Genomic DNA, 21,944 nt, shown 5'->3' on the forward strand with positions numbered 1-21,944 from the left:
TATTCTAGTGTATGTTACTCTCCATAACTAAAGCCTCATGCACATGAATTCTTAGCAGCTCCTGTGTGCTAAGGGGTAAAATTCTGGGCTCTTTGGCACCTGGGCATCTGCTGAAGCAACCACAAAGCTGCACATGGCCCTGCTCAGGTAAAAGCTGATGGATTTGAGCCATCAGATATGTACTTCTATTCACTTGCAGTAGCAGATGTGTCAGAAAATCAGGGATTTTACACCTTGAAACACAGAGCCTGCTAATCAGACCACATCAATAATGGAAATATCCCCTCAGGTTTATTAAATAAGTTGTTCATTCAAACTTAACTTACCCCTTGGCTGCCTTGGAATCTAATAGCTGGCTTCACGCTTATGGAGTCCTACAAATAAAATAAATACGTTAGAGAAAATTTCACATTTGAACACTCCGCTCTCTTGCTGCAGATTAAAACAGGAAAAAAATAAAAATAAAGCGAAGTAGTTCACTTTAACAAAAAAAAAAAAAAAAAAAAATTATCTAAGCAAGCTATATCTGGTGAGCACTGTATTAAAAAATAAATACATTTATGTTTACTTTAAAAACTTGGCTGCATCAGGAACTATTAATGATGAAGTTTTATTAAAGATGACAATAAAAAAAAAAAAAAGAAAAAAAAAAAAAAAAGTGTGAAAAAAGAATGCTCACCCAATAGCAGATAATTGTGTTAAAGCGGAGGTCCAACCTAAAGTGGACCTTCCGCTCATCGGAACCCACAATTGGCACCTTTCAGGGGGGAGGGGGGTGCAGATACCTGTACAGTACAGGTATCTGCACCCACTTCCGGGATAGCTCTCTGCGGAAAGGGGCGTAGATTACGCCCCTTTCCGCAAGTGACCGCCCCTTTCCGCAAGTGCCCCGCTGCCTGCTGGGAAACACACAGATCCCAGAGGCAGCGGGGACCGTCCTTATTGCGCAGCGCGACTCGCGCATGCGCAGTAGGGAACCGGGAAATTAAGCCCGAAAGGCTCCATTTCCTGATTCCCATACCCAAGATGGCGGCGGCAGCACCCGAGAGACGATCTAGAGATCGGCTTCGGGTGCCGACATCGCGGGCGCGCTGGACAGGTAAGTGTCGCTATTTTAAAAGTCAGCAGCTGCAGTATTTGTAGCTGCTGGCTTTAAAAAAAAAAAAAAAAAAAAAAAAAAACGCGGAGTCCCGGCGGACTCCCAATTTAAGGGAGGAAAAAAAAATTTGATAAAATAAAAATAAAATTAAAAAAAATCACTAAAATTTTTAAAACAATTTATTGCATACAAATGTCATTGGAAATATAGGGACAGATTGTGATGGAATCTTTGTAACTACCTAAAATAGGCCATTTTTACCAAGTTTAACATACGAGTAAGAGGATTGATTGAACAGGAATGAATGATTCATAGTTCCAGTGTTTTTTTTGTTTTGTTTTTATTTTAACCAGACAGACAAAACAAAAACCAAGTCCATCCAGTTAAACCAATAGAAAGGAAAAAAAGAAATTGCAAAAAACAAAAAAAAAAATAAAAATAAAAAAAAAAAGAAGTGCATGATCCTTTTCTTGGATAAAATATTAACATGTTGGCACGTCAGACAATTGCAAGTGCATATTTACTGTCTTACAAAATTAGCACTGCAGTCCACATTTAAAAGGTTGAAGTCAAGGAAAGAAAAAAATATAGATAATTTAAATCTACACTTGCAGTGGACCCTCTTCTGCAATTCAAGACTGAAATGCTTTTTGTCTAGTAGAGCTGCACGATTAAGGCCAAAATGAGAATCCCGAAATGGAAAAAAAAATTTTTAATACATTAAAGTAATTGTTTGTTTTTTAATTGCATTTGAAAGACTGATGTGCAAATACAGTGTGACATAAAATATTGCAACCACCATTTTATTCTCTAGGCCAGGGGTCTCCAAACTGCAGCCCGGGGGCTGGATGCAGCTCTTTGCTTGCCTTTATCGGGCCCTTGGGACACTAATCCTCCCTCTGCATTAGATGGCAGAATAGTGTCTCTTATCAAACACTATTTCTCCCACTGACACTAATAGGGCACTATTCCTCCTTATGAGAATAATGATGGGGTACTATTCCTCTAATCCAATACCAAATGTGTGTTTTCTCCTATTGATGACAGATAGACTTTGCACTCCCGCTGGCCATGATCTGGCCCTCCTGAATTCTGAAGGACAGTAAAGCGGCCCTTTGTTTAGAAAGTTTGGATACCCCTGCTCTAGGGTGTCTACTAAAAAAATATATATATAAAGTTATATATTAAGACCAACAAAAGTCTATTCCATTGACAAACAGTTACAGTATTTATACTTAAGTTCAACTGATAAAAAATGATTCTTGGCAGACTGCCAAGTTTTTCTCTTCCTTTCTTTTGAAGGATGTGGTTTCAGAAGAGCAGAGAGAATTCTTTGCATAGAAAGAATTGTGAAACACTTTAGTAAAGATCGAGATATTGATGATTGTGCAGCTCTATTGTCTATGGATGCCATTTCCTCTCTCCAAGCCAATTGTAGCTGCGGCTGCATGCTCGCCCTACCACATACAACGCAGGGTAATAGCCCTTCATTATATGCAAGGACGCTGGAGGAATTGCCCCTAGACTGGAGATTCAGGGATAAGAAGGCAGTGCCAAAGCAGAGGATTGGGCAAATATCCCTGCACCCCCCAGACATAACGAGCATTTAACCCTTTTGCAGGATGGGAGCTCCACTGCAAGGGTAAAGTCATTCCCACCCCCATTTCCTTGAGTTGGGCGTGTGTGTAGGATATTTATATATATATATATATATATATGTGTGTGTAGGATATTTATATATATATAGGGTAGGATATTATCTATCTATATACACACACACACACACTAAATATGTACTATGACATACTGAAGCAGAGCATGATCCCCTCTCTTCGGAGACTGGGCCGCAGGGCAGTATTCCAACATAACCACCCCAAAAACCTCCAAGACAACCACTGCCTTGCTAAAGAAGCTAAGGTTAAAAGGTGGACTGGCCAAGCATTTCTCCAGACCTAAACCCTAGTGAGCATCTGTGAGGCATCCTCAAACAGAAGGTGGAAGAGCGCAAAGTCTCCAACAACCACCGGCTCGTTGATGTCATGAAGGAGTGGAGTTTATAAGCCACAAAAAGGGGGTACCCGAGTGCAGTATCAACACACCTCAGAAGGGAGACCCTTTAAAGTGGAAGTAAACCCATCGATTTAAACAGTTAAAAAAAGGCATGCCGGGAATGCTAACTGCACATTGGCTGTGCTCTCAGCCAAACTATCAAACCATCCAATGGCTGGTGTCATAACGAATCACATGTGCAGCACCATAGCAGTTGAAGATTAAACAGAGGCAAAGATGGCAGCTTCCTTGGCTGAAAACGATAGGGGAGTTTACTTACACTTTAATAGGGCTCACCACTCCCCTATGCAACAATCCTGCTAAGCAACTTTAGCCTGCCAAGCAAAACCTGGTTACCTGGGTCATGCACTGCAAGTGTAGAGAAAGCTTTCGTCTTGTTTCTAGGTTCCCAGACTCTGGCTCTGTGACTGGCGGGAGCCATGATGATGTCACTCCCAGGAGCCGCAGATCATGGCACAGGGTGCATGTACAGTGAATATATCCTAAACGGTGCACATTTAGGAGATATTTACACTATTAGGTAAGCCTTACTTTGGAGGAAAAAAAAAAAAGAAGGAAAAACCTTCCGTGTGTTCCTCCCCTCCCCAATATTTACCCGACTCCTGTATCAATCCTATGCCTAGCTGCAGGTCTTGTCTCTCTGCTGAGAACAGTGGGAGCCATTGACTCATGCTGCTTTCAGACAAATCCAGTGTACTGCAGGGCCGAGCTGCACTGTGTGGCTGGGGAGCAAGCTTACACCTCTACCCCCATAGTAAGCGCTTTGCTGTGGGGGCAGACACAGAAGAGGAGCCAAGACAGACAGCGGGGAACACCAGAAGAGGAAGATCAGGGCTGCCCTGTGCAATACTACTGCAAAGAGCAGGCAAAACATGTTTAACCCCCCCCCCCGGCGGTATTCCCAAGTCTGACTCGGGGTGAAAATTTTGTACCATTAGCAGTAACCCCAAGCCAGACTCGGGACCGCATCGCTGGATCCAGGAAGAGCTTACTTACCCTGTCCCCTGATTCCAGCGATGTCCCCCACCCCCGGCTGTAAGAGCAAGCCATCCTCCGCTCGATCACATCGCCGAGCTCCGCTACCTGCGAGCGTTGCGACGCACGGGGACGGAGTTCGGCGCCAAATTCAAAAAGTAAAACACACACATTACATACAGTATAATGTAATCTTACAGATTACATTGCTGTAATTATTTCACATCCCTTTTGTCCCTAGTGGTTTCTCAAGTGTCCTGCATGCTGTTTATTATAAAAACTGCTCTTTATGTCTGGAAACTGGAGATTGTCCATAGCAACCAAAACTGTCTCTTTACATCAAAAATGGTTTTAGACCAGCTAGAAAACAGCGATAATAAATTAGAATCACTCGCAGAATTGAGCGATAGCAAATTGTGGGGAGATACGTCATCAAATACTGAAAAGTAATCAGTGACAATTCTGCAACTGAGTGACTTTCAGTGTTTTTGATTTGATTATTCAATATTTTTTTTTATTATTGTTAGATTATTATTTGGTATAATTATTTATAGTCATTTACTATATTATAATTTAATTTTTCAAACCTTCATACCCGGGATGTCTACTAGACTCTGGTTTGGACAGATTTAAACAAGTTATTCCTAAGAATTACAGGCCTACAATATAAGACACCAAATTTCCATGCAAAATAATTGTACCGCTTTCAGCACCTAAAATCATCATACTGCCAGGGAGGTTGAAGACTTTACAATCACAAAGTATATCTAAAGCCAACCCACCCCCCCCCCCCCCCCCCCGTTTTAAAATAAGTTCTCGACTTCTGTGCCACATTTGAGAGATTTCATAGACTAGTGGTTCTCATCTACCAAACCACCAAAAATGTATTAAATGTATATATATATATATATATATATATATATATATATATATATATATATATATATATATATATATATATATATATATTTATATATTTATATATATATATATATATATATATATATATATATATATATATATATATATATATATATATATATATATATATATATATATATATATATATATATATGCTATAAAACTATCCCCTATTTTGTAAACGCTATAACTTTTGCGCAAAACAATCAATTGCCAATTGCGATTTTTTTACCAAAAATATGTAGAATACGTATCGGTCTAAACTGAGGAAAAAAATGTTTCATATATTTGGGGGATATTATAGGAAAAAGTAAAAGATATTGAATTTTTTCCAAAATTTACGCTCTATATTTGTTTATAGCGCAAAAAATAAAAACCGCAGAGGTGATCAAATACCACCAAAAGAAAGCCCTATTTATGGGGGGAAAAAAAGGGACGCCAATTTTGTTTGGGAGCCATGTCGCACGACCGCGCAATTGTCAGTTAAAACGACGCAGTGCCGAATCGCAAAAAGGGGCTTGGTCCTTTGGCTACAAATTGGTCCAGAGCTTAATCGCACATTAGCAAACTGAACAGGAAGCCACACCCCAGCGGCAGCAGGGAGGTACACATGCAGATACACATGCGGATTCACTCCATATTATGTTACTGCCCATTTTTCTTAGCTTGGCCACACTGCATATGGGATTATTATTTGATAATTTAAAAAGTCTACTGCATGTTCTCTACACAGTGACCACCACTGACAACATACAAATGGGAAAACAGAGGTGTCACAAGTTCGATGTACTGAAAATGGGGGGCCCTTTCACATGAACAATCCAGTCAGGTGCACCTGTCAGTTTTTCAGGTCAACCTGATCGGAGGGTCCATGCATCCCTATGGACCAGCGGCTGTAAACACAGAGAAAGAATGTGTCCTCTTCCATTTCAGTGGACCAGATCGGAGGAGTCATGGAGAGTGGAATCCATTTACTCTTGACTGCCGAGAAAGAAGAGCAGGAGTCTGTCTATGTACGTTCTGCATAAACCAAGCAATACCTGTCATTCACCATCCACCCTACTCCAATCAGCAGGGGATCACCTCAAAGATCCCTGGCTCATTTAATGGAAGGCACCTGTGTGAAAGGGCCCTAAGGGGTAATTTTACTAAAACTGGAAAGTGAAAATATGGTGCAGCTCTGCATAGAAACCAATCAGCCTCCAGATTTTTTTTTTTTTTCATCAACGCTTAAATTGAAGTTAGCAGCTGATTGGCTACCATGCACAGCTTCACCAGGATTTTGCACTCTTCAGCGTTAGTAAATAAACCCTTCAAGGGGTTGTAAACCCCGTTGCACCACTTTTACCTACATTCTTAATGCATTAAGGTGAAAAACAGTCTGCACAAGCAGCCCCCCAGAGCCTCCCTTTTACTTACCCAAGCCCGATTGTTCCAGCGACTGGGACAAGCACAACAGCTGCAGCCGTTGTCTCGGGTCCTCTTTGGATAGATTGCTAGTGCTCCCCAAAAACACCACCTAGTTTGAAAGGGTTGCGTTGTCTAGACTGTTTCAGTGGTGAATACTTTCGTTGTGGTGGCACTCAGTTGATCCCCTGATGCTCTCCTTCTGGCAGCAGGGGATCTCGGGGGGGTGCCCCCCTCTGCAGTGCTCGAAGTGGGAAAGACCAAATCAGGCAGGCCGTGGAAGCGCAGAGTGGAGCTCAGCCGATTGCCCACTGCTCTCCTTGTGCCAGCTGTCAAGCGGGGGATCTCGGACCCCCCTATCTCTGCAGTGCTTGGAGAATGGAAGACTGATCAGGTGGGTCATCGAAGCACACCAAGGTAAGGTAGACACTTTATATTGTATAAGGCTGTAATGCAGTGCATTTTATAGGCACTTTTAACTCTGTTCCACTGGCCACTGGGGATTTCTGACAGGCAGGGAGAGAGATGGGGGGAGAAGACTGCACATGTCAAGCCCTACTCTGTCTTTTGTTGAAAAAATGTATATAAGCCCCGGGCTTATTTTCAGGGAATTAATAGCACAAGGAGAAATTGGCTCACGCTGCTGTCAATCAAATCCAGTGACAGGGGAGCCCGGGGGGGCTGCATCCTACTGTCTGTCAATGGACACAGCAAGGCTCGGGAGCGTGCCTGCAGGAGTGCCCCACATGGAGTGTGACTCTTTAGGGGCCCTGGAGAATAGGGAAAAAAAAAAAAAAAAAAAAAAAAAAAAAAATCGGAAGGACCACTGCTGAGGGAACCCAGAAAAGGACAATCTGGGCCACTGTTCAAAACCCTTGCACAGAGGAAGTGACTTTTTTTCAACCCCCACACAACAAACCTTTACAACCCCTTTAATGATTTAGCTGAAATGAGTCGATCATTTAATGAGATTTGAAAATTTAAGTCACATGGCTTGAAGTTAAGTTAATCTTTATATAAAGCAGTCTTTCTAAAACCAGTAATGTGAAAATAGTTCACCAACCCCCCCCCCCCCAGTGCCCACGGCTTATAAATCATCTTTTCACATTAAAATACTGCCACTATATACCTTTGCATACCATGGTCACATGATAAACTGCAGGGTCTGCCCAAGTGCTGAGTGCTCAGATAGGAGGAGATTTCCACTATAGCCTGTGTCCTCATGCCGTTATGGGAGACGGATCATCCATTAATCGAGATGCGACATCCCACAGAGTGTTTTTTTAGTTAGTGGGCATGGAAGAGGGAGAGCGGGACAGGGCATGGAAGAGGGAGGGAAGGACTGGGCTGTTTAGGATCTGTATACATACCCACGTGTCATGTGACCTGAAAAGCTCAGCGCAAACAGGACATATTCTCTCCAGCAAGAGAGACCAAACTGAGCATGTGCAGCAGTACTACCCTCGCTGTCTTATCTGGCCTTGCCAAGAGAAACCCTGCAGGAGGGGGGAGGATCTGTCCATACAGGATCAAAGAGCCTTATTACACAATGCAGAGGATTAACCCCTTAAGTTTCACAATGACCATAACATGCTATTCTGCACGTAGACACAGACTGTTGTGGGTTTAGCAACACAAAGCCTATAGTTTTCTGTTTTTTTTATGACAAACTGTAGGTTTTAAAATCACCACTCTAGAAGTCCTTTTTTTAAAACCTTTTCAAATAAACCAAGAGCAACCTTCTTTTTTCCTTCCAATGCGACACTCCCACCTGTTGAAGTTACCATCCTGTCTAGAGGTCGAATGATATATCGGCCGGCATATCGGCCGATATTTGCCGTTTTTTAATCGGCATCGGCCGATTGTGCTGATAAAAAGTCCAATTTAGAACAGCAGGACTTGGAAAGACTTCTGTAATAGAAGTCAGTGTAAGTTGCCTGAGTCGTCATAGAAACGACTTTCCTCCTCTCTGGGCAGCCTGCCAAGAAAAGAACAGAAAGATACAATGTTTACACTTGAATGAATGAAGTCATCTCAGTGTGTAGAAGTTCTCAGTTTAACCATTTAAAGACTAAATCTTTTCTGACATGTTGCTTACAAGTAAAAGCCCTGTATTTTCTGCCAGAAAAAAAACCCACCAAAAATGATATACATTTTTTTTTAGCAGAGATCCTAGGGAATAAAATAGCGGTTGTTGCAATATTTTATGTCACATGGCATTTGCACAGAGGTCTTTCAAATGCATTTTTTTGGGGAAAAAAATACACCATTTAAAAAAAAAAAAAAAAAAGTAACAGTAAAGTTAGCCCATTTTTTTTTTTCGTCCAAAAGTTTTGACTACCATTTTTTTTAAAATCTAAATCATACATACAAGTAAACTGATTGGAGGTTTGTTTTGTTTAATAAATGTTTAAATGTAAGAAATTTTCTGTATCACTTATGAAGGCTGCTTTCACACTGGAGCGGGCAGGCGATGGTAAAACGCTGCAAGTTTTAGCGGCTCTTTACCATCATTTTAGCGGCGCTATTTGGCTGCTAGTGGGGCACATAAAACCCAGCTAGCAGCCGAGGAAGAGGTTAAATGCGCCCGTGAAGCACCGCTGCCAAATCGCATTGCATGCGCTTCTGCAGTGGTGCCCATTCATATCAATGGGCAGGAGTGGTGGAGGAGCGGTATACACCACTCCAAACGTGCTGCTTGCAGGACTTTTTTTTAAGATCCTGCCAGCGCATCGCCTTAGTGCCTGTTCACACTACCGCGACTTGTCAGGCGACTTAGTCGCCTGACAAGTCGCGCTCCGTTCTGTACTATGGAACTGTTCTAATAGGAGCGACTCGAGTCGCTCCGACTTAGAAAAAGGTTCCTGTACTATTTTTGGGGCGACTTCAGGCGACTTGCATTGACTTCTATAAATTCGTTGTTTTGCAAGTCGCTGCTGAAGTTGTGTGCAGGTCGCGTCTGAGTCGCGCTGCAAGTCGTGTCGCCCCTGTGAGAACGGGCACTCAGTGTGAAAGCACTCTGTCTTTCAAACAGACTGCAGGGGAGCCGTTTTGCAGGCACTTTACAGGCGCTATTTTTTAGCCCAAAAGCGCCTGAAAAATGTCCCAAAAAAAAAAAAAAAAAAAATCGGCATCATATATCGGCCATCGGCCGCCATGATTTCTAAATATCGGCATCCCCCAGAGAAAAACCCATATCGGTCGACCTCTAATCCTGTCCACCAGCAAACAGCTCAGGCCTTGATCCAATGCCAACTGAAAGTAGTATTAAATCCTCAGCATTTTCTGTAGCTTAACACGTTAAGCACAATAAAACAAAACATTTCCAAGTAAACCATTTGCAGGAAAAAAAATAAAAAACTTCTATATTTAATAAATTGGACTATGCTGAGCCTTGCAACAGCTCATTGAACAAGCCACTACTATAAAAACCTCCCATGTCCTCTAACATAAGCAAAATATGCCAATCTGTACCCATATCAGAATGTCTCCCGACACTCAAATGACTCCTCGGCTCTCTCCATTGCCCGGCTGACAGCTCCAGCAGGCAGGGCCAAGCGCATCAGCCAGGGAAGAGAGGAGAGAGCTGAGGAGTCACGTGAGCTGCTATGATATTAGGTACAGAATGGCCTAATTTTTATATAAAGCATGTTATGTCACAGAGGGGATGGGAGGATTTTATTGTAACATGCTGTTTAACTGAAAAGGATCTGTATGTATTTTTTTTGTTTGTTTTTTTAGGTTAAACACCTTAACCACTTGGCGACCACCTTCCACATATATACAGCGGCAAGGCAGCCCGGCTGCGCAAACTAACGTACCTGTACATTGGTCTGTGCATGTGGTACTGTGGCCGTGCGCCCGCCGGTCACCCTCTATCATGGTGAAGAGAGGCAGACTGTTTAGACAGGGGAGAGGAGGGGAGGATCTCACTCTCATTCCAGTCACTCCATCCCTCTAACAGAAACACAACCTCTTGATGGCTCCCTATTGTTAACCCCTTCCCTGCCTGTGCCATTTATACAGTGATCAGTGGCTTTTTATAGCACTGGTAACTATAGGTGTCGTTGGTCACCAGAAAGTGTCACTTGGGGGTCAGATTTGTCTGCCATAACTAGTTACAAAAAAAAGTCCCCAAAACTATTTTGTAGACTAATGTTTGCGCAAATCAATATACACTTATTGCGATTTTAAACTAAAATCTGTAGCAGAATACATATAGGCCTAAACTGAAGCTGATTAATACATTTTTTTTTTATTTTTTTGGATATGTATTCTAGCAGAAAGCAAAAAACATTTTAAAAATTGTCAGTTTTGTATATAGTGCAAAAAAATAAAAACCGCAGAGTTGATCAAATACTACCAAAAGAAAGCTCTCTGTGGGGGGAAGAGATCAAATTTTGCTTTGGTACAAGGTCGCACAAAAAATGGCCTGGAAGATTTTGGTATGAAAAGAACATTTCACCGACCTAACAACCTAAATAATTTTTAATATACACATTGAAAAGGTAAGCCTACTTGTTTTAAAATATTTAAATGCATTTTTCTGCATATACTGTAACTCTAGCCATTGCAAAACTCCACAGTATGTACTTTTAGAAAGCAAGACGCAAGGTTTTTCATTTCAATACAATGATTCACAATTCCTGGCAGATTCTATTAGTCATATATACAGATGTGTTCAGGGAAGTTACTGTTACATTCCTCAACTTAAATTCCCTTGAATCAAGCATATGACAAAAACATAAAATTGAAGGAAATATGTCAGAGGGTATTTTCTTGAGGTCTGACTAAGATAGCACTATGTTTGGGAGGTAAAACAATGCACCCTCCCCCCTTCACCACTAATGTAATGCATGGGCCACAAGTAAAGGGAAACGCCAAGAAAAAGTCATGATTGAAATACACAGTTTTCTAAACAAATTCTAGCCACTTGATACTAGCCCCTCTCCCTAGGGTTTTTAAATGTGGAAGATCTAAACCGCTCATTCATTGATACTGAATGGCCCAGTATATGATTAGCCAGTAATTTTTCCTCTGTTGTTGCAGTGGAAACAAATTATAAGGCGCTCACCCACTGGTATTTAAGTTCCTGCTAGGATAGCGAAATAAGCTCCCCCCCCAGATTACCCTGTAGCCGGTTTTCACAGCGGTTATGATCCTGGCACCCAAATCCATATATGGTGGGATTGTCCAATAGCCTAAAAAAAATTAAGGCAGTTTGATTTTCTAAAGTGTTCGAAACTTCCATAAAAAACCTAAGCCTGCTATAGCTCTTTTGAATCTAAAACCAGACAGAATTATACGGAATTAATTTCACCTTCTTTTATAGTTCTTAACAGCCACAAAACAAACCCATAAGGCATGAAAAACTTAAAAGCTGATTGTAGCCATAACCATTCACAGAACGAATAGAGACCTTCCTTGCCAATGCTAAAATGGAAGCAATTTAGAGAGTGATCGGATCTGCAAATTTGAAAAACTTTGGTTACCTCCCGACACTTTACTATTGCCATGGTAATACTACTTAATTTACCCTTTCATCACCCTTCATTCGGTTGAAAACACACTATCAAATTTACCCTTTAATCTTGCTATATTCCCCCCCCCCCCCCCCAATGCTTTACTACTGCTATTCTTTTTCATGACACTTTCCCTTTTATCAGTTCTTATGTGGTACTCAAAGGATTGTTCCCTAGACCCATTGAAATATACTTTTGTTTTACTGATTTGGTAATCACCTTGTTTTTAAAATCAGACTGACCGTCAATCTACCTTTGTCTTTTTCAATATGAGATTTTTCATATTTATATAGTGCAATATTGCATTTGAATTTTTATTGGTCTCTTTCCAATTGAAGCACCGTATTTAATTAGCATATAACACGCACCCCAAGTTTAGGAGGGAATTTTAAGGAAAAAAAAATAAAATAAAAAAAACTTACATTAAAATGGCCATCAATGCAGCCTCGCCCAGCCTCTTTGCAGCATTTGCCCGATTTAAATTTGGCACCGATTTCCGCTGATGGTGAGCGGACAGCTAGTGGAGCCAACATACAGAAAGCCGGGCGTACTTCGGCTTACTCGGCTCACAGTCCCGACCATCTTCACTGATTGAGCGAGGAGAGGGGCGAGCTCCGCTGACATAAATAAAGCAGAGTGTACTTCAGCTAGACTTGGCTCTGCTCACAGTCAAGGGCGGGATTGCGAGAGGAGCCGAGACTAGCCGAAGTACATTAGGCTTTCTGTCTGTCAGCGGGGGCTCGGTCCTCTCGCAATAACTACGAGAGGAGCAGAGTAAAGCTGAGTGTACTTCAGCTTTGTGCATCTCAGCTTCGCTCGCTCGTTTCCTTAAAAATCAGAGTATAGCACGCACCCACGATTTTCCCCTCATTTTAAAGGGGGAAAAAAAATGTGCGTTATACGCTGATAAATAAAGGAATTAGTTTGTTAGCCTTTGAATATGTACCACAATCTTTGTAAAATTCAGTTGCTCTTTTAATTTTTATTAAAATACACACGGTTGGCAAAAATACTTTGGTATGGCGTGGCACTCAAAGGATGTTTAATGGATATAAAGGGGCCTAAAGCATTTCCCTACACAATTAGATTACCACAACCACCACAAGATATGCAATATACACACACACACACACACACACACACACACACACACACACACACCACATTCTAGCCCTGCCATGAGAACACTAGCTGAAGAAAATCAATCCTTCTCTCTGAAGTTCATTGACGGACACAGCAGCTTTAATCTTAACCTTAGGGTTATATTGTCACCTTTATGAGAGGACTAGGCAGAACACAAAAAACAAAAGCTGTACAGTACTGCCCAGGGGGCGGTCCTACTGGCTATAACCCCTCGCTCTGCTACCAGCAGCTCAGTTCGTCAAAAAGCAGTACAAAACAAATAGGAGGGGTAGGTGCTGTGCCCATCAATGAACTTTAGAGAAAAGGATTTTACGTCGAGTACAAAAATCCTATTTTCTCTTTCGTTCATTAATGGACACAGCGCCTTTAACCCTTTCATGACTAAGCCTATTTTTGGCATTTGGTGTTTACAAGTTAAAATCCATATTTTTTGCTAGAAAATTACTTGGAACCCCCAAACATTATATATTTTTTTAGCAGAGACTCTAGAGCAGTGATGGCGAACCTTGGCACCCCAGATGTTTTGGAACTACATTTCCCATGATGCTCTAGCACTCCGCAGTTTAGTTGAGCATCATGGGAAATGTAGTTCCAAAACATCTGGAGTGCCAAGGTTCGCCATCACTGCTCTAGAGAATTAAACGGCGATTGTTGCAATATTTTATGTCACACGGTATTTGCGCAGCGGTGTTTTAAACGCAACTTTTTGGGAAAAGGGACACTTTTTTTTTTATTCATGAAAAACACAGTAAAATTAGCCCAATTTTTTTGCATAATGTGAAAGATAATGTTATGCCGAGTAAATAGATACCAAACATGTCACACTTTATAATCGCACGCACTTGTGAATTGACAACAAAGTACGGTACCTAAAAATCTCAATAAGCGACGCTTTAAATTTTTTTTTTACGGTTACCAGGTTAGCGTTACAGAGGAGGTCTAGTGCTCCGACGATACCTCACATGTGTGATTTGAACAACGTTTACATACGCGGGCGCGACTTCCGTATGCGTTTTCTTTGCGAGCTTGACTAAATTGTTTTTAAAAAAATAAATAAAAATTTGATCACTTTTATTGCTGTCACAAGAATGTAAACATCCCTTGTGACATTAATAGGTGGTGACAGGTACTCTTTATGGAGGTATCGGGGGTCTAAAAGACCCCCTACCCCTCCTTTACACTTCAATGTATTCAGATCGCCGAAAAACAGTACCGGGATGATGCCTGCAGGTGCGGGCATCATCCCGGTATACCACCCGGAAGCAGAGTACGCAGATCTGCGTACGCTCGGCGGGAAGAGGTTAATCTTGGACCTTAGGGACATCCCCAAGCAGTGTCAAATGAGTGGGAATAGAAAGATAACTCCAACCATAACAAAAAGAACTCAGGAGTTGGAACATTAAATGGCTGTCTGCCAAAACCTTGCGGCCGAAGCATGCATCCGAAGATTCACTAAATTTTACAAGGCTGGTGTGTGTTCAAGTGTGAAGTCCAAAGAATGCAAAGCAACCTCTTTGGGATGTGATGGCTGGGGACATAAGGACAGAAGCACAATGTCCTCATTTAGATGAAAGGCCGAAACAACCTTTGGAAGAAACTAAGGATGCTGGAGCAGCAGCGCCTTATCCTTGTGGAGGATCAAGTAGGGAGACTTGCACGACAAGGCCGCTAACTCAGAAATCAACCTTGCAGATGTAATAGCCACTAGAAAGACTACTTTCTGAGAGAGCGTCAATAAGGGAATCTCCCTAATGTTATCAAACGGTGATTTCTGAAGCACCGAGAGCATCAGATTCAAATCCCACAGAGGCAGCGACGGTTGTACTGGAGGCCACATGTCGAACGCCCTGAACAAATGTACCAAAGCTGATTTCTGCCCCTTAATGCAAGTTTGATCCACTCCTCGCTGCAAAAACAGCAGGATCCTGGAAACTGAATATGTACGAGGACGCTACCTCATCTCCTCACACATGGAGATGTAGGCCTTTCATGTATGATAAATCTTCCAAAATGAGGAATTCCCCGTCCTCAGCATAGTGGAGGTTACCAAAGCCAACCGTCCTTGGTCCCTTAGTACTTGGCTTTCAACAGCCATGCCATTAAAACTAGCAACAGTAAAAGCAGGATGAAGCATTGGAACTTGCAACAGAAGGTCCTCCTGCATCGACAGCCTCCAAGGAACATCCGTTACCATTCTGACTCTGTTGGCGTACCAAGGACGTCGAGGCTAATCTGGGGCGATAAGAATCACCAGAACCTCCTCGGCCGCCACTCTGCGTAGCAGACGAGGTAGGAGTCTGAGCGGGGGAGGCATAAAGCAGCCGATAATGCCCCCATGGAGCCACCAACACGTCTGCCCAGGGATCTTTTGACCTGGCCACAAACTGTACCTTTCGATTGAGCAGAGAGGCCAAGAAATCCACATCTGGCGTGCTCCACCTCAAGCAAATTACCCAAAATACTTCCCGGATGCAGCGACCATTCCCCCTGGTCCAGCAGGTGATGAGGTAGTCCATCTGCCAGTTTTCTACGCCCAAAATGTATAAGGCTGACAGAGGCAGCACGCTCCGCTCTGCCCACTGTAGGATGTGAGCGACCTCCAGCCCTGCAACCAAGCTCCTTGTCCCTCCTTGATGGTTGACATACGCCACCCCCGTGGCGTTGTCCGAATGCATCCTGACCGGACGCCCCTGCGACCCATGTGGAGAGGCACCGCCTGATCACCCGAAGCTCCAGCACATTGATCGGCAGGCGGGATTTTTTTCCCTGGGCCGACTCCCCCAGAGGATTGGGGCTAGCACCTTGGTGAAGACCCTTGGCGCTGTCGCTAGGCCAAAGGAGAGAGCTACAAATTGGTAGTGCTCGTCCCCAACCGCAAATTGTATAAACCTCAGATGCCTGACGCATATGGGGACATGCAAGCATGCGTCCTTGATGTCCAAAGACGCCAAGAAATCCCACCGATGGAGTGCAGAGACCACGGAATGAACCGATTCCATCCTGAACCTTTGCACCTTCACAAAGTAGTTGAGGGCCTTGAGATCCAGGACCAGGCAGACCCCTTCCTTCTTTGGGACTACAGATGATTGGAATAGAATCCCTGAAACCTTTTTCGGCGTCGGTACAAGTACTATCACCCCCCGCAGCAGCAGGTCCTGTACTGTCCCAAACAACAGACTCACCTTGGAAAGGCAAAGCCGCCAGGGCTTTCTAAGCCCTTGTACACACAGTCGGAGAATCCGTCGGAATGTGTCCTATCGGACCGTGTTGTCGGATAATCCAACTGTGTGTGGTATGCATCGGACTGATTCCGTCGGAATATCCATCGGACCCAATTTTCCAACTTGTTGGAAATATTTTCCGACAAACTGGTCCGATCGGACATACTCCGATCATGTGTAGAGAATTTTGATCGGACCAAGTGCCACGCATGCTCAGATCAAATTCCTACATCAAAGCCATTGGCTACTAGCCTGAATGTAGTCCCATCGTAACAAAATTACGTCATCACGTTCTGAAAGATCGGATTTTTCGACAACTTTGTCCGTGTGTATGCAACAGTTTCGGACAAAATCCGACAGAATTGGTTGTCGAAATCTCCGACCGTGTGTACAGGGGCTTAGATGCCTGGTCTGCAGACCAGCATTTTAGCCAAATCAGGCAACATAGCACTACTGCTGATACTGAGGCTCTAGAAAGCATAGGAGCTGTATCCAGGGCCGCATCACAGACCGACATACTTAAGGCCATGCAACAACTGGTCTGCCAGTTCCACGCAGACCGTGGAAACCTGTTCCTTCTCCAACTCGCGGTGCAACAACTTACCGTATATACTCGAGTATAAGCCGAGATTTTCAGCCTCTTTTTTGAGGCTGAAAGTGCCCCCCTCGGCTTATACTCGAGTCATCGCTGTCTGCCTGCTCGATCAGCGTGTCGAGCAGACAGACAGCGGCCATTCTATAATTCAAAAGCCGCGCCTCCGGCTCCGCCTTCGCCTGTGATAGGCGGAACACTGAATTTCCCAGCAGCCTGTGTTCCGCCTATCACGGACATCGTCTCATCCTCGTACTACGGACGAGGATGAGACGATGTCCGTGATAGGCGGAACACAGGCTGCTGGGAAATTGTGTTCCGCCTATCACAGACAGGGAGGCGCGGCATTTGAACAGGGGAATGGGCGCCGACGAAGAGCGGTGATCCTGGGACGGGACCGGACGGAGGCTCGGCTCGGGACGGGACGGGACCGGACGGAGGCTCGGCTCGGGACGGGACGGGACCGGACGGAGTCTCGGGACGGGACGGGACCGGACGGAGGCTCGGGACGGGACGGGACCGGACGGAGGCTCGGGACGGGACGGGACCGGACGGAGGCTCGGGACGGGACGGGACCGGACGGAGGCTCGGGACACAGGTAGGCTGGACACACAAGGCCACACACACACACGGATGGACACACACACACACAGGGATGGATGGATGGACACACACACAGGGATGGATGGATGGATGGACACACACACACACAGGGATGGATGGATGGATGGACACACACACACAGGGATGGATGGATGGATGGACACACACACAGGGATGGATGGATGGACACACACACAGGGATGGATGGACACACACACACACAGGGATGGATGGATGGATGGACACACACACAGGGATGGACAGGCATATCTCACCCTCGGCTTATACACGAGTCAATAGGTTTCCCAGTTTTTTGGGGGTAAATTGGGGGCCTCGGCTTATACTCGGGTCGGCCTATACTCGAGTATATACGGTAACCCATTCAGTGTTAATGACACCAGGGCCGTGGCTAACATTGGCCGCAATGCCGACTTCACCACCGTAAACATGGACCGGGCAACCGCCTTGGCCCTTCCGGAATCGTGGTTATCTTATTTAACCTGGATGGGGGGGGGGTCAACAACCGGAGGAGATGTCCATCTTTTCAGGAAACCCTACTCAAAAGGGGTAACGTACCGCCATTCGTCTCGGGACTCAAAGGGTCCGCAGTGGGCTTTCCCCACTTCTCGTAAATAAATGCATCAAAATAAGTTAAATACAGAAACACAGTGGGATCCAAGAGGGACCGACACCTCTGCCGTTGCCCCTGCCGGTCCTGGTCCGCATCCTCTGAAATGTCAGAACAGGGGTCACCTGTCACAGCAGGATCCAAGTCTGAATCAAAGCTTTCCCCAGAAGACGGTGGTGGTGGGGGTCATTTTTTTTTTTACACCCCTTGTGCCCTTACGTCGCTTCCACCATGGCAACAAAAGACTCCAGGGACGCCGATAGAGCGTTCATAGGCACTGTAGGTGCAGGGGAACCAGTTGCTATAACAGGGATGTCTGGGGAAGAACGCCAGCTTCTGACGCCATGCTGGTACACACTCGCCTGTCACTCTTAGGGACCTAAGGCAAGCAACAAAAAATGCCCACCCTCCTAGCTGCCACAGAACGAGGGGCCCCTCCGCAGGACTCACCACCCTGACCCAGGTACTGCACTGTGCTGCAGCCGTCTGCTCTCCCCTCTGCCTGCCACGGGGTGTCCTGTGTCAGTTTAACACCGTTCAAGGTTTAACCAGTGCCCAGCACTAGAGTATAACAGGTCCAAGGCTACTATAAAATGGCCGCCGGCCTCCTCAGCAAAAAGTGTCCAAAAAACGGGAGGACTCCAAGAAAATGGCCGTGGATAAGCACATGGCTGTGGCTACAAGAAAATGGCAATTTTCCGGTGGCCGCAGTTCTCACTGCGACCAGTCCCCACATGCAGCACACAGACACTCCAAAAAACTGCACTAAAATAGGGGAAAAGTGAGTGGACCACCAACCGTTCAGCGAAACCCCCTTCCAGGACCTAGAGACCACCGGCCAGGTATGTGCTCCACATCCCCTATGCCCAGTCACACAACGGCCCCTTAGCATGAGGAGGAGTGAAAGGGACAGGGAGAGAAGAAAGGGAGAAGAGACCCCCTAGCCGACCTCCCAGGGAATGCCCCGTTGCTTCACCCTGCTGAAAAAGGTGGAACCGTACTTGCCCCTCCAGCCGGAACTGCTGGACACATTCCACAGACAGACTCATCACCTGAGCAGTAAGGAGTGGCTGGCGGCCAAGGCACACTGACACGGACAGCAGTAGCCCAGTCATGTGTGCCCCGGAGCGTATAGCTCACAGCCGCCCCTGGACCAGACGGGGCATGTCGTGGCAAACCCAGCGCATAGCTAAGGTCTGCACAGGCTCGAGGACCAGGCTGGTGAGATTGCCAGGATCTATATTATCCAGCCTGTCACCCAGCCCGGCTGGTGAGTGTAGATCACAGGAATCAAAAAAAAAAAAAAAAAAAAAAAAAAAAAGGAAGAAGAAGAAGAGCAGAAGAAAAGATTCCAAGGACCATCGGTCCCCACAGGGAGCCAGGTCCTTCTAGACTAGGCAGAAAAACGTAGCTGCTGGTAGCAGAGTGAGGGGTTATAGCTAGCAGGACCGACCCCTAGGCGGTACTGTCCCACTTTTCTGTTTTAGTGTGTTCTGTCTAGTCTCCTAAAGGTGGCGATATAATCCTAAACTCAAGATTAAAGACGCTGTATACGTCAACGAACGAAATATTTATTCAACCCCCCCATTTTTCCATTAAGGTTTTGCAATCATATGCCCTCTGTGGCCTCAATTTTCTGTTCTCAGCTGACAGTGGAATTAGGTGTGGTCTTCCGTTACAGAAACCTGGTTTACTTCAAGGTTCAAAATTTTTCAGAGCCTCCCCCTTCACATTACTACTTCAAGAGTAGTTATTGGAGCAGCTGTACTGCCAGCTTGAACAAATTTGGTCATTCTGTTCTGACCCTATCTAAATGAGTTTTCACTGACATAAAATGACAAACTGGCAAAATTATTTTTTCACACCATTCTCTGAAAAGTCATGGACTATAGGGGGCGTGGACAGCACATGAAGGAAGCAGCATGCTGTGCTCTGTGGAGACCCGGGAGAGAGACCAACCGGGAGGAGGAGAAATCAACCAGCCAGCAAGCCATGAGCAGCAATCCACCAGCCAGCCGTGAGTCTGTCAACAGTGAGCTGTGTGCAGTGATGGGTTGCGCTAGAGAGTTGTGCTTTTATGCTGCGGAGGACTTGTAATCATGTAATGAGGTAGCCAGCTTAATCTCTGCTTATCGCTGCTATTATTGCTACTGTCACCGCTTACATTAACACTACCTTGCGCTTTGCATGCACCGGTCCCCTCAGCATTTGCTCGGGCCCCCCCCCCCCCCCCAACCGGTTCTCTGGTTTATCCCCGATTCTCAGGGGCAAGAGGAGACGTGGCGCTTCTAGAGGCCTATCTGGTATTACCCCTGTATCCCCGCAAACTGGTATTCAGAACTTTTTCTCTGTTGGCAGATGGACCTGCTCCTCTAGCATAATAGCAAAGATGGCAACAGAGCAACAAGTGGGTCCGCAGGACCGGCAAATAAGTCAGTCAGCCTATAAGACAGGATACAGACCTGCATACAGGGTTCGCTTACACTCCACCTTGCTCCTCAATATATAGTCCTGCTCTCCAACAATCCAATGCTCTTGTGTTTTGCCTCTCTCCTCGCCACCTCTGCCTTCCCCCTGCCTATACAACCACCGACCATAAGCCAGGAATAAGATGAGGGAGATGGTGGGGATTTGCGAAAGTTCCTAAAAGCTTTGCCAACACGGAGTGAAATGGAGGCGTTTGTACAGCGTTAAGAGCAAGGATATCGCACGGATATTCAGGCAGTTAAAACCAAACTACAAGCAATCCAGGTAAAAACAGAGTTAGAGGGCTCTGTTACAATTTTGGCTGATGCTATCCATGTGCAGGACCAATGATTAGATATGCATTAATCCCAAATATAAACACTGTACTCCCTTATAGAGGATCAAGATAATCGCAAACGGCAGAATAATATTTGGATTTGAGGGTTACCGGAGGGGTTGAGGATCTTAAAAACGGTAAAAGGCATTTTTATCTCTATACATTAGGAACTGAGCCAGTCAATTTGGAATTCGGTAGGGTTCACCGGGCTCTGGGGCCACGAACCCCAGATCCAGCTAAACCAAGGGATATTATATGCCAAAAAAGTTTGTGTGTGTAAAAGAGGACATGAGGAACGCTCGAGTGAAAGGCCCAATTGACAATAATGGGACTACGATCCAATTGTTGCCATATCTGTGCCGTTTCACCCTAAAAAAGAGGAGGGCATGAAAACCTTCTGGCATTGTTACAAGATCGTAATATTTTTTACCGTTAGAACTTTCCACTCCAGCTACAGATCCGGAATGAGGGCAAATGGTTAATTATTCGTGGTCCATCGGATATCCTGGCTGTGGTAACAGCCCTGGAGCTACCAGAGCTTCCACCCTTCGAGTGGCCACAGTCTTATTCATTGTTTCGGGGTGAGGGGAGTCATGCTCCGGTAGGGAGGGAATACCCCAGCAGATCGGGAATTAACCCCCCTATAGTCCACCATAGTCTAATAAGGGTGTTAACAAGGGGTTTTCAGTAACAGTATCAATATATTTTTTCCCTTGGAGAATGATTTTTTTTTTCTCTGTCTTGGAAGAAATTGCTTCTAGAGAGATTTAAATAGAGAGTGTTTTGATTAATTTCTGATTATGCCCATTTATGTCAATGATTTATGGAATATATATATATGACTTGATGATTTGAAATGATATATCATGACATTTGTCAGGAATGTAGGCTAGGATTTTACTAAGGGGAGGAATGTATTTGTCTACCCCCCTGTGTGTTTTTCTCCTTTTCCTCTATGGT

The 21,944-nt window shown here is 44.7% G+C and overlaps 1 protein-coding gene across 2 annotated transcripts in view; it reads right to left on the reverse strand.

Moving 5' to 3' along the window:
* Positions 1-21,944, reverse strand: part of ELL (elongation factor for RNA polymerase II) — a 199,107-nt gene that overhangs the window by 104,993 nt on the left and 72,170 nt on the right. For both annotated transcript variants that reach the window (XM_077475919.1, XM_077475918.1), the window contains exon 2: positions 327-374. In XM_077475919.1, coding sequence (XP_077332045.1) covers positions 327-374 — 48 coding nt within the window. The remainder of the gene's footprint in view (positions 1-326; positions 375-21,944) is intronic.

Source organism: Lithobates pipiens, unplaced genomic scaffold (assembly GCF_037356315.1).
Source record: "Lithobates pipiens isolate NorthernLeopardFrog02 unplaced genomic scaffold, aLitPip1_a1.2 Scaffold_13, whole genome shotgun sequence".
In the NCBI taxonomy this organism is placed as follows: Eukaryota; Metazoa; Chordata; class Amphibia; order Anura; family Ranidae; genus Lithobates; species Lithobates pipiens.